This window comes from Lissotriton helveticus, chromosome 1_1 (genome assembly GCF_964261635.1).
Source record: "Lissotriton helveticus chromosome 1_1, aLisHel1.1, whole genome shotgun sequence".
In the NCBI taxonomy this organism is placed as follows: Eukaryota; Metazoa; Chordata; class Amphibia; order Caudata; family Salamandridae; genus Lissotriton; species Lissotriton helveticus.
In genome coordinates, this window is record NC_136057.1 from 1,729,049,397 (window position 1) to 1,729,066,162 (window position 16,766).

The 16,766-nt window shown below is 45.6% G+C and overlaps 1 protein-coding gene across 5 annotated transcripts in view; it reads right to left on the minus strand.

The window, feature by feature from the left end:
• The window catches only part of ITGA7 (integrin subunit alpha 7), a 281,940-nt gene that overhangs the window by 162,686 nt on the left and 102,488 nt on the right, over window positions 1–16,766 (minus strand). For all 5 annotated transcript variants that reach the window (XM_078689173.1, XM_078689172.1, XM_078689175.1 and 2 more), the window contains exon 2: window positions 1,283–1,410. In XM_078689173.1, the coding sequence (XP_078545299.1) occupies window positions 1,283–1,410 (128 nt within the window). The remainder of the gene's footprint in view (window positions 1–1,282; window positions 1,411–16,766) is intronic.

A 16,766-nucleotide genomic window follows, 5' to 3' on the forward strand; every position in this document is an offset into this window, starting at 1 on the left:
ATGCAGGATGGATGGATGAATGGATGGATGGGTGAATGGATGAATGGATGCAGGAATGGATGCAGGATGGATGATGGGTGGATGAATGAATGATGGATGGATGGGTGGATGCATGAATGAATGATGAATGATGTATGGATGCAGGATGGGTGGGTGGATGGATGGATGGGTGCATGAATGAATGATGGATGCAGGATGGATGGATGGATGAATGGATGGGTGAATAGATGAATGGATGCAGGAATGGATGCAGGATGGATGATGGATGGATGGATGGATGGGTGGATGAATGATGAATGATGGATGCAGGATGGATGATGGGTGGATGGATGGGTGGATGAATGAATGATGGATGCAGGATGGATGGGTGAATGGATGAATGGATGGGTGGATGATGGATGGGTGGATGGATGGATGGGTGGATGAATGAATGATGGATGATGGATGGATGGATGGGTGGTTGCATGAATGAATGATGTATGGATGCAGGATGGGTGGGTGGATGGATGGGTGCATGAATGAATGATGGATGCAGGATGGATGGATGGATGAATGGATGAATAGATGAATGGATGCAGGAATGGATGATGGATGGGTGGATGGGTGGATGCATGAATGAATGATGTATGGATGCAGGATGGGTGGATGGATGGGTGGATGCATGAATGATGTATGGATGGATGCAAGGTGGTTCGGGCTCGCTCGCTCGCTGCGCTCGCTGCGGTGCAATATGCAAATTAGCTTACGCCTCACCACTTTCAAATGTCACCAGCCGCCCCTGACTATTATTGCTATGTTGTAATCCCTGCAAAATGTACTCGATTTTTTGGGATATAGATCTGTAATTTGGAAGTCGTGAACGTTTATCACTGCATTAGTGGAATGTAGTAATGAAAGGTAAATAAATAAATATTATAAAAAAGAGAAACTGACCCCACTGCCAAATGAATTAGCAGCTGAGGCTTTCCTGAAGCAGACACATTGAATAGGACAGTTCGCCAGCCTGTTGTTCTGGAACACTGCTGTTGCCCGCATTTTCTTCAGAACAAGTTTATTGTATGATTACTTAAAACCATTACAAATTACATAAAACAGATAATATAAACGTATGCACCTGCAAAGGACCCTGATCTATCTGTCCACCAATCAGCGCTGTTCTACTAGTGTGCGTTTCTCGGCCCACAATTCCCCGCTACAGTGAATCTCCCAATCCACGTTCTGCCACAACTGCATCTGTTTCCCACCCAGGATCTGCCCATGCATGCCTGTCATCTGTACTTACCCCCATCATCGATGTCCACCCGCTGGCAGTCGTCAATCTCGCTGGTTAGGGGGCAGGAGTACAACCCTCCGGTCCGGTTGGCCTTCTGTCCCGGCAGCCCTGGCGCCTGTGGAGCTCCGACCAGAAGCCTACAATACAACAAGGGCTGTTAGTGCAAGGCAGCTAGAATGGTTACACAAGCGTGTGGAGGTACAAGTGCATAATTTGGGCCGGTGGTCTCCCGTGCTCGGCATCGGCACTTAAGTGCCAGGACATATACTTAGGACAGCTGCCACATGGTGGCACTGTTTGTGTAATTTATAAATGAGCAGAAAAATAGTTCTTAACCACATCCATGCTGGTGACGGAACCACTCCATCACCAGCCACGGACGTGCTGTGCTGGTGACGGAGTGGTTCCGTCACCAGCATGGATGTGGTTAAGAACTATTTTTCTGCTGCAGTGATTTCGCGCCTGCACGACGCGTTCTATTGAGCGGGCGGGGCCTTGACGGAACCACTCCGTCACAAGCACAGCACGCCCGTGGCTCGCGATGGAGTGGTTCCGTCACGAGCATGGTGGCGCTGCGCGGCTTCCCCTCCCCCCAGCGCCGCGGCGGTGTTACCGCCGCGGCCAAGGGGTTAATTCAATATACATTAAAAACAACAAATAACTGCCACCCAAGCCATTCTTAAAGCTCTGGCGGCCTCAAACAGTCTGAATTGCCACACGTGTAGCATTGTGATGGTTAAAGGATGTGTAAGTACAGTGGCAATGTGTGGTGCAAACTGTGGTGTCCTCCTGACGAGGGCCCCAACACTTATTTATTTTTTACAAATCAAGCACTTGAGTGTACACAGACACATACCTAAATGCATACAGGAAATGGAACATGACCCATCTGCCCCCACCACCATTGCAGCCTCCACAGACCATAACAGAGAACTTTACACTGCTCCCCTAGGCCATTCTCAGACTTGGAAACAGTTCTACTCCGTTTGAAGAGAGTAAAGGAATATAAATAGTATGTGTACTAGTATGTGCAACGCCCTTCTTAAAATACTTCCTCTCAGGTCAGCAGCTTTGCAAGTGCGAGTCGTTGCAGGACTCACATCTTTGTCTGCTGGTTGTTGCTCAAGTCTCCTGAATTGGCCGAGGTCACCCTGCCGACGGCGAGGCAGCTGCAGGGATCTGTGGGGAAGCTGTGGTTACAGGACTCGCGCCAGCCAGTTTCCCTAAACACACTAGTGTCGCTCCTTTCACCTGCCACCCAGACATCTATGTAGTCCCCTTTCCTAAACCAGGCAAGAGAGTCAATGTCCTCTAAAGTAGGGTTATCCCACACTGGCATCTTTATCCTAGTGTTATCCTGAACACCGTGCATGGGTCTGTGCTGTTCTGTGAGATAAGGGGTAAAAAGGTCCCAATCCCTTACTGGCCGTTTATTGAGCAAAAAATCTTGTTGTCATACTTGCTCTTGACAGGGGTAAACCCCTAACTCCCTAATATACAGACGAGGTCAGGGCAAGACTGGTTTCTCGTACTTTTTCAGGAAAAAATTCCAATCAAACAATAATTCATTTTGTTGGTTGTTTATTTAGGTGTTGTCACTCTATCCATGAGAGTGACGGTCCGGTCCGGTCAATCTCCATCTGCAAATGTGGACCGGCATTACGCCCGATATTACGAGAAATTTCAGGACCTTTTCTACACAGATGACTAAAATATCATCCACACTATTGCAACGCCCTGAGGAAGCCCCAGGCCGGATGGTCGTGTAAAGGGGTGAAACACGTGTTGGCTGTTAGTTTGTCTCTCACTCACTCTCACGGATAGAGTGACAACACCTATATAAACAACCAACAAAATGAATTTGTGTTTGATTGGAATTTTTTCCTGAAAAAATACGAGAAACCAATCTTGCCCTGACAACCACTATGGATCTGTGCTGTCACTGGGGCGGAGGGAGGTTGTGACCTTCTGTTCTGTGGGAGCAGCAGCCCCCTTCCTTCTCATACTTTAACTCTTACAACCAGCACACACAAAAACCGGTAAGAAAACACAAGAGCAAGCACTGGAAATACAGCTAGGGATGGTAAGGATTTGGAAAGCTGGTGCGATAGTTTCATTTAAATTTTATTTCTATGGCAAGCATAACACACAAAAAGAATAAGAAAAAAGAAACAACGCCCCGTCTGAAAGCTGGGCTATATGCTTGTAATAAAAATGTTTAATTAAAAAAAACTGTAATTAAGAAACGTAGCAAGCTCTCACGCCCGCAGGGGACAGGGCTTACAAATCAAACAACAAATTCAATCTCTCCTTTGTGTGCTCATACATATGTATACAAAAAGTGTCTGTTTGATACTCTATTATGCTCAACTTAATTTATGTGGATTAAAAGTTATATGTGCACTGTATACTACACACAACACCTCCGTCGTTTCTTTAGAAATAAATTAAATTATGTTATTTTATACAATGTTTATCATTTGTAACACACAACTGAATATTCCTTTGCCTCTAAAAATATTATGCTACATTTTCGATGTAACTCAACCATTTGTGAGAAAAATTCTCTAATCTATGGCTCATATTTATGTTTCATCAACAATGCTCAATCAATTGGTTTAAGAACACTTACGCATACATAAAAACACAAATTATACACAAGCTTATGAACAAAAAGACTGTGGTGATGTGGTGTTTCAACAGATTCACTAGTTTACCCAACCTTCTTCAGGACATAACCAGCTTAAACACTTTTTTGATGAAAGTGTGAGGAGACGTGTCTGGTAACATGCACTGGAATAAAACAGATCACAGTACAAGGAATTAGCAAAGTCAGATCCAGAGAGATGGACCGATTGATATGAAATCAATAACATAACACAAAGAGACAAATGGAGAATGAGAGATGGTTCCTGGACATGCAATGAAAAAGGCACTCTGTAATGCTTGGATTATACAGGGGAGAAAGACAATGAAGGTATAGCGGACCTAATGATATAGGTGGTGCAGAATAATAGTGAATAACGTTATAAAATAACCAACGCAAATTATCACGAAATAGGAGACCCTGAACTAGAGACTGGATCACCAAAAACAGGGCTTAGCCGGGGATTATTGTTTCCAAAATGTTTTTTGATAGATATGCCCTGAAGAAGGTGGGTAAAACCGGTGAACCTACCAAAACACCATGTAAACACTTTTTAAGTTCATAAGCAGAGTGGAAGGATGTACATAAGATAGGGGAGGCATAGTAGGACTTAGTGTAAAGAAGATTACTGTTAAGTACCACTTGGTCCCTCTTCGTCATTCATGAGAGTATCGAGAGAAGGGCATTTGATTCAGCAGGAGGGCACGGAAAGTAATGTAGGGCAAACTCAACGTTACACAATCACATCATGCAACACAGCAGCACCCAGTGCAGACTAGAAGAAAGTGCCTTGAACTTATAGTGATAATGAAGGTGTCAAGCGAACCTCAGGTAGGAGTCTGCTAAATATCCACTATGGATACCCCTCACCTCTTCACCTTCAGCCAGCCCAGAAAGCCCAGAGCACTGCAGACTACTTGCCTCCACAAGACAACATTAATCTGACCATATGCAGGGCCGTCTTTAGCACTGGTGGCGCCCGGTGCGACAATCATTTTTTGACACCCCCAGACCCCATGACCGCCTCATCGGATTCTCTCACTTCCACTGGGCATCTGGGCCCCTCATCTCTCCAATTATAGGTTATTGCTAAACACAGTGCCCCCGGCTGAGGTCGGCACCCAGTGCGGCTGCACCTGTCGCACTGCCCTAAAGCCGGCTCTGATCACACATTTGTAACCACCATGGCCAGAGCCCCTCTTTTAGGGAATAGCTTTCATCCCAGATCTTGCTGGGCAGTCATCCAGGACACAGATGCTTAGACCCACAAGCAGAAGGACTCAAGTGTGTTGCGGTCCCATGACGTGCGACGAAGACTAGCTTAACAGCAGATGCCGCACTCCTCGCCTCTGAGGCTCAGTAAGGGATGCAGCAAAAGGCCCTGACACTGAGACCCCCCACTCATGCTGGTCTCGTGCCAGTGCACAGCCCGCCACAACTTCCAAACAGCATGAGATGAAGAAGACAGGACCATGGCGACCGCTGGTTTCACAGTGAGACCATGGAGAAGTGAGATGAGCTAAGACCTTCACCATAGCACAACATGGCTCCCACAAAGTAGTAATCAGCGCTTCAACAGGTGCACTCAGAAAGACAAAGGCAACAAGCACCGGCAAAACCAATAGGTCTGGTGATGGCCACTACCCTTTTGGACTTGTCAGTGCTTGTTTTGTTTTTTCATGGTTTTCGCAGCACTATATTGTTGGAGAAGCTGCCAAGCCCTCATTAATCTAAAATAAAAATATTAGCTAAGAGCAAAATTACTATTATTGTCTCAAAAGGCACACATTGCCATAGCACTCCTTGGCATTTACAGCAACTATTTGGTGTGTCGAGGTGGTTCATGTGAAAGGGCAGAATAGGGTCAATTACAACAAAGTAGGCCGATGGCTGAAGTGGGCTGAACTATTGCCCCATGCTGTATGATGTAGTGAGTGGAAGAAAAATGTGAATGACAAAGTAATAGACCAATGGATGAAGATGACTGGTTGAAAGCCCATACAAGTAAGTATTGTTTACACATAATTTTAGTGGAATCAAAAGCTCTTGGGTAAAGAAAGACTTAAAATGGAAGCTTCCACACAGTAGAAGACTGAAACTCGGCCCAAAAACATCCCAGTGAAGTGAAAACAGCAGGGCCCCCATGCCTGTCGGATAGTCAATAGTGATAGTGGACCAAACACATAATAGGCCCCACATGAAAAAATAGACAGAAGAGAGACTTAGGAATTTCGCTTACAACTTCCAAGGGCAGGTGTCGAGGCAATCCTTTATGTCTCTCATGGAAGTCAAGTGAAGTCAGAAGCCCACTGAAAGTGGGGCCCTTTTATACCTTTCGCAAGGGGGGGAGGAGCTATAAAACAGTTCCTACGGTTTAAAGTACCTCTCTCCCGATGTGGGTCGCCCTCTGAGATAAAGACTGGGATGAGTAAAATCCACAAAATGACACATTTCATTGCTTCAAGAAGGCTAGTACCAGGGCTTTAAGTGGGCCGGGTCTCACTGGTAGTGAGCACCGGCAGTTTTTTAAAGGGGGCCTAGAAACGGGTCTCTATCGGGCTCTGTTTTGAGCCCTTGCACAGGTGTTCCGTTTCTTTCTGGACAGCAGTGACAGCAGGCACATCATGTGCGCTGCCCACACTGCTCACTTCTTACTAGTGGAGAAGCTACGGCATGACGTCATGCCAGGTGATCCTTGTAGGGGAAGGGAAATCCTTTCAACAGTAATTTTCTCTCTGGATTTCCCTTCTCTTTTTGAAACTCAGGAGCAGCAACATTGTTGCGATGTTACCAGGGTTTTAAGTGGAAGCGTATTCAATATTATATACAACCCATAGTTGCTGCTTATTCATCTTATGCAACTAACAACCATTGACAAAGCCAAAAGTCCTGAATTCTTGAGGGTATGATGTTACTTGTTGCATCATATATCTGATGCAATAACAGAAATAGCAAAATGCAAGTTGGGCGGCACACTATGCTGAGCACAGATTTTTAGCTTACGTGTTTTTAAGCCACAACCTTAATTACATTGGCCACGCCCCATTGAGAGAACCCCAGTTTTTTCATCCACTTAAAGCCCTGGCTAGCATCAAGGAGTACTGCATGCTTGGGTGAGGTCCATGTCCCTGCGGGTACCAGCATCAGTGTGATTGTACAGGCCTCTGTTCGGGAAGTATAAGGGTATTCTCTGTTTCAGAGGAATAGTGAGGGGTGTATCCGCTGCTCACTCATCCATCCTTTTACATGATTTGGGTGTGGACCCAGATATGGCAGATTTGACAGTTTTCTGTGGTACCAGAAGGGCAGGGGAGCTAGGGCTTGGAGGTACTGGCCGTCTGGGGCCATGAGCTGTGCCAATGGGCTGGTGAGCTGCACCAGAAGCACTGGGAGGAGCTGTCTTGAGGGCGACGGAACAGGTTCACTGGCTTTTAGCTTGGCACAGACGTGCGACTGTACTCCAAGCAGGAGACACACGGATATGTAGGTCGGCTGCTGTAAACATCCGGTGGGATGATGAGAGTTGCGTACAGATCAAGCATTGCAGAATGAGGTACCTGAGCTGAACGAAGAGAAGAATAGAGAGTAAGGAAAGAGGAAAATATTTTAAGGAAAATACAGGGCGACTTATTGGAGCCTGAGAGGTGTGCGTAGCGGCCAGAGCGGAACACAGGGGTCACGCTCGATCCTTGGCGCTGGTGACAGCTCAGCATTGTGTGACTCGGGCAATAGCTCACTTAATCTCCCCTGTGGCACCCAGCCCCTTGAAACCTTAAGGGGTGATATGTTGATGCTAGTGGAAAGCATCACTTTGCTACAGATTGCCGATATTTAAGCTAGGTTGCAAAACCGGCCCCCGGTAACAAAAACGGTCCCCCATGGGTCCAAAACAGTGTTGGGTGTGCTAAAACCTGCCCTTTACACCACTGAAACATGATTGGGAGATGATAAGGCCCGAAAGCCCCATGAAGCAATTCCTCCAGGCTACCGAAGCAATACACAGAACCGCCAAGGGAAAAGTGGAGGAGGCCTAGCACTGATGCTCAAAGATACGACTGCAAAAACTAAAGACGTGCAGCTGAGAAACTGTGAATCATTGCTAATAAAAGTCACTCCGACACTAGCCCTCTCATGTACTATCTTGCTCGTAATAGGCACCACCAAGAAAATGAGTCTTCTCAGATACTCTTCTAGAGACCACATCAGATATATCCAGGAATACTCACCAAATATGCTAAACTCCTAAGGGCAGATTTACAAGCCCCTTGCGCCACTTTTGCGTCACTTTTAACATGGAAAAAGTGACGCAAAAGTGGCGCAAGGGGCTTGTAAATCTGCCCCCTAGTGACCTGAATATCTCGTTCGACAGATCAGTAGTATCTCACCCAAGAAACATGCTTTGGTGCTCATTCAGCAGTTTCTTTATGCATGACAAAGCATGACAAAGCTGCTAATATATTGTACAACAGTCCATATTTCTACATATAATAAAATGCACAAATTGCATGATAAGACGGTTAACAACTATTTGAAATAGCATGACAAGTATAATCTTATTATAACGAATGCAAAAGAAAGTCACTAACGTTGTGAATTCACAAGGAGTAGGGCAGCGCCAGTCTGGAAGGTGCCTCAGCACCTCAAGAGAGTAGTAATCACTAGCAGGCGCGTAGCTTCTGAGGATGTTTTTGGGATGGGACACCCTCCCCAAATAAATGCATTCTTGAGTTGGTAGTTTGGGTTTGGGGGCCCTGCATCGGGTCTGGCACCTCTGTTTAGGTTGTTCATGTTCAGTCCTGCCAAGTACCATGCATCAGGCGCTAGAGTAACGCATTTCAGTGTGGTGCTCCGCATCACAGCCCTGAAATGCATTATCACGTATATGATGCATTCCTCATTATGTGCCTCGAAGCGCTGCCTAAAACTGTGGAGTGTGAGTGTGTGGCAGCTGGCAGTCCATCACCCTGAGAGTCACCCGGTTGTGCAGCAGCCTGGGGTCGCAAGTACAGACTCTGTCACACTGGACAGGCTGACCCACTCAGGACAGCTGGCCAGCTTGAACTAAGAAGGCGGGTGCCAGCAAACCGAATGATTGCTGCCTGCCGCTGACAGGAAATTGAAATAATTATTCATCTTTTCAACACATATTAATTTATGATAATTAGGCTGCTAGTGTCAGTTAAGTCAGCTGGGATGATTCGTGTTTGGGGCCATGAGTAGTGCCAGAGTGTGGTGACAACACTGGTACTGGTTCTCCATTTATATGTGCCAATTAAATAGTTTATTTTAACATTCTGGTAACTTTCTCGACAAACCCGGCCCCCAGGAATTAATGCTGCCACCCTGTGCTAAATTACAGAAAGATCGACGCCGGTCTTCGACCCCCTAACCTTGACACACAAGTGCAGGTTAGAGGCCTTCAATAACTGGTACTTTGCAGCAGTTTTAAAATCTTATTTGGGTTTATGTTGCTCAAATGCGTGTAATTTCAGATATTTATGTTTCCCTCATCTTCATTACTTGATTTTGCTTGTGAGAAAGTGTCATTCATAGTCGTGGAAATGTCGCTTATAATCAGACCTAAATTATGAATATGTCACACATGGCAATCTAAAACCTTGGCAGGTATGCATGTTGTGGTCAAAAAATACATTGACCTTTGATGCAAAACAGGAGAGAGAAAGAGACAGCGACGGATATAATCATCTGGTGGCTGAATTTCAAAATGTGAAACCAGATAACCTGGAATCATTGCTGGCATTCTTCTTGTTCCATCTGTGTGACCCTAGGCAAACATTTCAATTCACAGAGCCTAGTTTTTAGGTCACACCTGGGCTGCACATTCGCTGCTCTATGAGCCATGCTGTATTGGAGTATGTACCTGAAGCTTCGCCCACTCTCCGCCCATATTAGTCATTGGCTAGTGCCATAGTCCTTCGTAAATGCTGGCTTCTGATTCCATATTAGGCTTGTTAGTTCCTCCTTAGTACCACCTTGTCTTCATTCGTAACCTCCCATGAGAACTGGCCCTTTTACTTCGGTTGTTACACAGTACGTCTTCTTTAGTCTGTAAGCACTATTTTCTATAATGAGTTTCTCTTACTGCAGGAGGGCAGGAGGGTCTCTCGTGCGCAGTTATGACCACCGGCATGTTTATATAACTTGTAGCAAACGGAGAGCTCTTCAGCGGCCATGGGAGACAGAAAGGGGCAACTCAGTGATGCCTTCAAGCATTTGGAATACAATATGTCTTGATTTGCCAGAGTTTAAGCTATTGGCATTGTAAATAACAATGCCTTTTATTTATGTTTTAAAAACCAAAACACAAGTAAAAGGCATTGTCATTTACAATGCTAATAGCTCAAACTCGCGTAAATGCGAGATCTATTGCATTGTAGATGCTTGTTTTTAAATACTTGTCTTCAGGATGTGCACTATGCAAGCACCTCATGTTTGATTTAATAGAAGATGATGTTGCTCCATCTATAATATGTATATATATTATATATACTATTGGCCAGGTTTAGGGTTTACATGACTACTGACTAGCCTCTTCGTGCACTAATGGCATTGCCACTGGAGGCAAGCCATTAATGTTTCTAAGTCCATGTCACATGTAATAAATACCTGTCTATGTAGTAATATAATCTGATGTTCTAAAGTGAAATGCTTCTGCATGTTAAAGAAAGACACCTTTTTGAATTTCAAAGTGTCTGTTGTATTCTTACATTATGTTTGTTGCACGATATACATGCTAAACATTTGTATGGCGTAGCTCGTGCATGGACTCTTAGAGGCAAGCCAGTCCCTTGGCACAGCTCTGGCTGGGCTTGTTCTATTAATTTGGTGGCCCGCCCACCTCTGTGTGTGTCCCTGGGTTAGTATGTAGGGGTATCAGTCACTTGCTAACTTAATTTGTAAAAGGCAAAGAATAGAAACAAGGAGCCCTGCCTACCTGTGCCAGTCTTACACCTCTACCATCAATGCGTCTCTTAGCAGAGACGAAGAAGTGTGGTTGCAGTGAAAAGCATTAAAATACGTGATACAAGGCAGGGACTCCCAGCCATTGTGTTGAACATGACCTTAGTCTTGTGTTCCTAAGAATAACTACAAGGCCCAGATGGTATGGGCGGCGACTTCTTTTCTAGGTGCGGTGTTTGGGGGGGGGTGTGGCATTCCCAAAATGCTTTCTTGGTTTGGTAGTTGAGTCTGGGGGCACCGAGTAGGGTTTGCTATGCCTTTATGTTTTCTTCTTATCATTCTCATTTCACTAAGAGCTTTTAAATAATTCATGTTTTTGTAGCGGAAACTTATATATATCTAGTGACTGGTTTACCCAAAAAATTGTAAATCTGCACCCATAGAAGTACTCCATGAATGGGAGAAAATGTACTACTTCTTGGAATTCAGAAACATTGCAGTAGTAGGCTTGGAAAGCTGCGCCAGTCTTGGTTTTCTGTGCACACTACTAGCAATCAAACACCTAAAAGGTGATGGGATGAATGGCAGCAAATAGTCTAATAACCAGTGGCAATCGCTCTGGGTAACATTCCAATCCATCATTTTTCGCCCATTGTGACACTCCCACCTAATGCACTTCATACCGACCCTGCTCATAACGGGAACAGTCGATCCCGACCTTTGGTCATCTCACCCATCCAACCTGCCGCCCACACCAATGTTAGCTGGGAAATTTGAGGTTCATACCCCTCCCCTCCACCCCACCGAATCTCAGAGACTAAGTTACGCCCCTGATCACTAGATAATTATTGATACCACATAGGGTAGAAAGTCAGTGAGAGCGAAATCAGCAGGTACTGATCAACAAAGAAAGGTGGACAAAAAGCACCTGGCTAGGGGGCACCGTGGGCATCTCTGCCTGTTAGAGGAAACGAGTAAACTGTACCGGGCACAGAAGCTCTATCAAACACTTACAGGATACACTTCCAAGCCCTGCCACTGGGTGGCACCGACTACCAAATGTTGAAAATGCGAGAGAGGCAGGCAGTAGGAACAACCAGTAGGAAGGGAGCCTAAAAGAGTTGGCCTCTGGATGATGACGTCACAGAGAACGCTCAAACGTCAGCTCTCACGCGTGAGCGCGCGCCTGTCTATCCCTCCATCTTGTTGAATTGCTTTTTCCAGTGCAAGGGTGAGGGTGCAATGGGAATACTGGGCTCACTCGTTCACTCCTAATGTACACGGTGCGCCTTAGGCCTGGAATGCTGTGGGTGATGAGATGGAAGTCAACAGCTGCTAGTGACATCCCTGGCTGGGTCCAGTGGGGCTCAGCGCCTGTGAAATATCATGACGTCGTATTTCCGTCTCTCCCTCCCCCCATTTCCTTGAGGCAGCCCTTCACGCACGTCTCCTAAAAGACTGTAGCCCACAAACATCTACCATCTTACATGTGCATCCAAACATCACCCCAAAAGGGTAAAATCTGAAGTTTGAGCAAAGCCAAGAGCAGGCTGCCACCGCCGGACCTGGGGGCAGGAGCGGACTGGGACAGAAAATAGACCCGGCACCAAAATAACAGTGGCATCCATTAGTGAACGAGATAGCTTTAAAAAAGTGACCAATGTTTGCAAATTGGGGCGGTTTTGAACTTGTAAAGACACTTGGTATAAGTGTTTTGCAATGTATGGAAAAGTGCATGGATTTCAGCTTGTTGCAGGCAACCTTTATTTTAATATTAGACAAATCAACAGTAAAATCTGACCCAGCAGGCCATAAAAGTGGCCCACAAATAGCTAAAATACCAGCCCACACAGAGACCTGTCAGACCAGCACATATGGGCACTGCCTGGGGGCCATATTAAAGAAACACTGAAGGCAGGGAAATACAACTTTAGCTATACTGTTTACGTGAAAGGGAATTGAGCAACGTGCAAACACACTGCTACAATGCACAAAACAGAAAGTACTTTGCACTAAGGCACAAAATGGATTACGTAGCAATTGCTAAACTTGTAAAACGCATGTACCCCATAGCACATCCGTTTACATTTATGACAGTTTCAAAAACAAATATTTGTCCACAAATAACATATTTTCAATGAAATAGAGCAAACTAAGTTTAAACGAATGTGCTACTTATGTAATAATAGTGGAACAAAATGACCTCGTTTCAACCTCACATCCATCTTCCAAATAAGTGAAGACATTACTTGTTCACTTCTTGTTATGCACGTACGGATAAAAGTTGTTGAAGTCATTTATTTTTATTTAGACTGCACTCACATACACAGGAAAGTAATACATGCTAGCACAAAGGCCTCGTTTAGGCTTTGGCAGAATGAGAGGTATGCTGTAAGCCGGCCTCTCAGCCAGGCCATCTATTCCCCTGCTCCACTTAGAGTCGAGGGAACCTCTGAGCTACCGTTGGTGGAGACTACACTAGCTCTGCCGACAGTAACCCCTGAACCGGAAGCCCAGCTTCCTGGCACCTAACAGAAGCAGAGCAGAGGTCACACTGGCTGGCAATGGGCCAATGACAATATTGTATTGTATTGTGATTGCATTTATATAGCGCTTACTACCCCTGGCGAGGCGTCAAAGCGCTTTCAGAACAAAAGTCCATGCTTCTGGAGGCCAGGGCTCAGTGCTGAGGCCGAATCCAGGTCTGCAGTCTTTGAACCGCATGCAACATGATATAGCATGTGTATATGTAAAGTTCATGTTCACCAGTGAGCAAAGCTGTTCTTCGTGCTGTAGGCAGATAACAGATGGTTGTTGATATCCATCTCACTTGTTCTCAAAATTCAATCTTGAGGGGGACAAATGGCCGATTTAATTATGTACTCTTCAGGATTCAAACATGTGACCATAAGGTCAAACAAAGGTCCTTGTAAGGGATACTTTAGTCCAATGAACCACCAAACACAGACCCCTGGGCATGTGTAATAGAACAGTGTAACTACCATTAAAGCGTCTTATGAGACATTAACTTGTTAAGTAATTTATAGCCTGCATTCTATAATCCAGGCAGAAATGACCTAAAGTGGAACTGCTGCCTCACATCCACCACCAGACATTAACTTGTACTGGCCCCTAAATAAATGTGAAAAGCTGATGAAAGAGGGGTGGGTGGTACTGCTTGATGAATAAGTAATTGGCCATGGGTGTTGCCACCATTGGTACAGCAGGTGCAGTGGCACTAGGTCCTAGCGCCAAGAGAGGGCCATTAACCCCTGATCATTACTGTATTTTACTACCCCAACAGCAGTAAAAGAGGCCATTTTCCTTGCTTGCATCAGGGCCCATTGAATCCCTGCTACGCTACTGTATCAATTGGGGTGTGACAACAGGAGCGCCCTCACTCTCAGGCATATATGTCAGGATTTGGGCGTAAACTGTCGGGGGTCACAAAAATAGAAAAAGGGGTACTGGGTACAAATGTATTCCTTGCTTCCTTCCACTCTTCCTGTGTCGTGCATCGGACACCCCAGAATGCAGTGGCCCAGAATTAGGAGGTGGGCAATCCACTGAAAGCTCAGACAAGGTTCAAGCCTGAAGCTCAGCCCCGGCTCGGCGTGAGGCCCTGTTGGAACCTCGAGACCACGACGAGCCGAGCTTTCATGTGCTTTTTGCCACCTCCTTCCTTGTTCCTGGCTGTTGTGTTAGGACCAGAGCTGCAGACTTTGGAACTTGGCAGCCAGGTTTGAATCGCGGCGTCGCTCAACATCCTGTGATTCTGGGCAAATCACCTAACCTCACCATCTCTATAAACAATGGATGGTGGCCATGTGTAATGTAAGTGTTGGCAATGGAAAGCACTGCAATACCTGCGTTTCGAGTTTTCACTAAATACAAACTACAGAAAAATGCACATAGGTAAAACTAGAGCCTTAGCGTAAGAGAAAATAAACAAATAGCCATTTACTGGCTGCTTTGTACAAAGTGAAACCCAGAAAGGGTGGATAAATTGCGGCTTCCCCTCTTAAATTGTGTGAATTTAGGCAAATATTTAATTTCACCAAAACTCATTTTCCCTTATTATCACGTATGAAAGCACTTTGGGGAAATATATGCAAAAAGTGAAGGCATTTTTATATCTTTTTTAAATGAGTTTTAATAAGCAGATACTTGTAATTATGCAATAGTGGGTTTTTAGATGGAACATGTTTTTTAGGATGTAATTATATGTGCTAATGAAATGTGTTTTAGATTAATTTTTATTGACATGTATTGTTTGTGGACCAATGGTCCGAATAAACGTGAAATAAACGTAACGAAAGCACTTTCAAATAGGTGCGGTCAGAGTATGCTATTGTTGCTCTATAATATTCTGGGCCACCTACAGGGTTTATATGACCACTGTCCTGCCTCTTATTTCAGTAATGGTTCATGTTTAAAAACTATACCTTTAAGTACCTCTTGGCGCGGTTTTATAATGTGAGGTATCAATTGCAACGTTTCTACATGTTAAAGAAATGCACTGGTTTGAATTTTGAAGAGACTTTGTCATATTTTACATGTATGTTGTATTAGTTACATCACAGACATTTTCAGGGCTGGGCTCGTACCGCAGGCTCGAAGATCCGAGCCAGAATCTTGACTCGGCTCTCCCTGTTCATTTGTTGGCTCGCCCACCTCTTGCCAGGATGGTCAAGCCCCCAGGCCTGGTCCACGGCTATCGGTGTGTGAGACTCTCGCCTCCTCTCCCCACTCTGCTGACTGCCAGCGCTCCCTTTCCCAAGCCACGGATGGAAGATTTTTCCAGCACTACGGCCAAGTGCGGTGTGATGGGGACCCCGCTCTTCGGAGCGCGTGGTCCTCGGGGAGCCCCGCGGAGGGGGCAGGGCGGGGCGCAGGCTGGGAGCGTGAGAGAGGGGACACGGAGTGTGAGAGAAATTAGGAAGAGAGAAAGTCAGGGGGTTCGGTGGGAAAAGAAGGAAAACAGAGACGCGTGAGAAAAATTAGGAAGAGAGAAAGTCAGGGGGGATTCGGTGGGAAGAAGAAGGAAAACAGAGACGCGTGTACGAGGGAACAGGAGGGAATTGGCACATGGGGAAATAAATAATAGGGAGCGTGAAGGAAACACACTTCCGGGATCCTGAGTGACAAAGATGCGCGGCATGGGAGCCAGGTGTAAGAGACCGAGAATGAAAACAACGAGACGTGTGGGCAGGGCTTTAAGTGGGATGAAAAAACTGGGGGGTCTCTCAAAGGGGCGTGGCCAGTGTAATTAGGGGCGTGGCTTTAAAACACACACTTAAAATCTGTGGTTAGCATAGTGTGCCGCTCGACTTGTTTTTTGCTGTTTCGGTCATGGCATCCAGATCTGTGATACAACAGGTAACATCATCACTACAACAACTCAGGACTTTTGGCTTTGTCAATGGTTATTAGTTGCAGAAGATAAATGAGCTGCAACTATGGCTTGTATATAATATTGACAAAGCTTCCAATTAAAGCCCTGGTGACCCCACCACAATGTTGCTGCTCTTGCGTTTCAGAAAGAGAAGGGAAATCCAGAAAGAAAATGACTCTTTAAAGGATTTCCCTTCCTCCACAACGCTCACCTGGCATGACATCATGAAATGACTTCTCCACTAGCGAGGAGTGTGAGCAGTGTGAGCAGCGCACATTGATGTGCTTGCTGCCTCGAAACAGGTCTCTATCGGGCTTTGTTTTGCATCCTGGCATTTTTTTCCTGGACTGCAGTCACTGCAATCTGGGGGAAAAAACGGACCGCCTGCGCCAGGGCTCAAAACAGAGCCCGATAGAGACCCGTTTCGAGGCCCCCTGAAAAAAACTGCCGGTGCTCAGACCCCTTGAGACCCGGCCCACTTAAAGCCCTGCGTGTGGGAAATATTACAGTGAGAGGGGGTAACGAAAAGA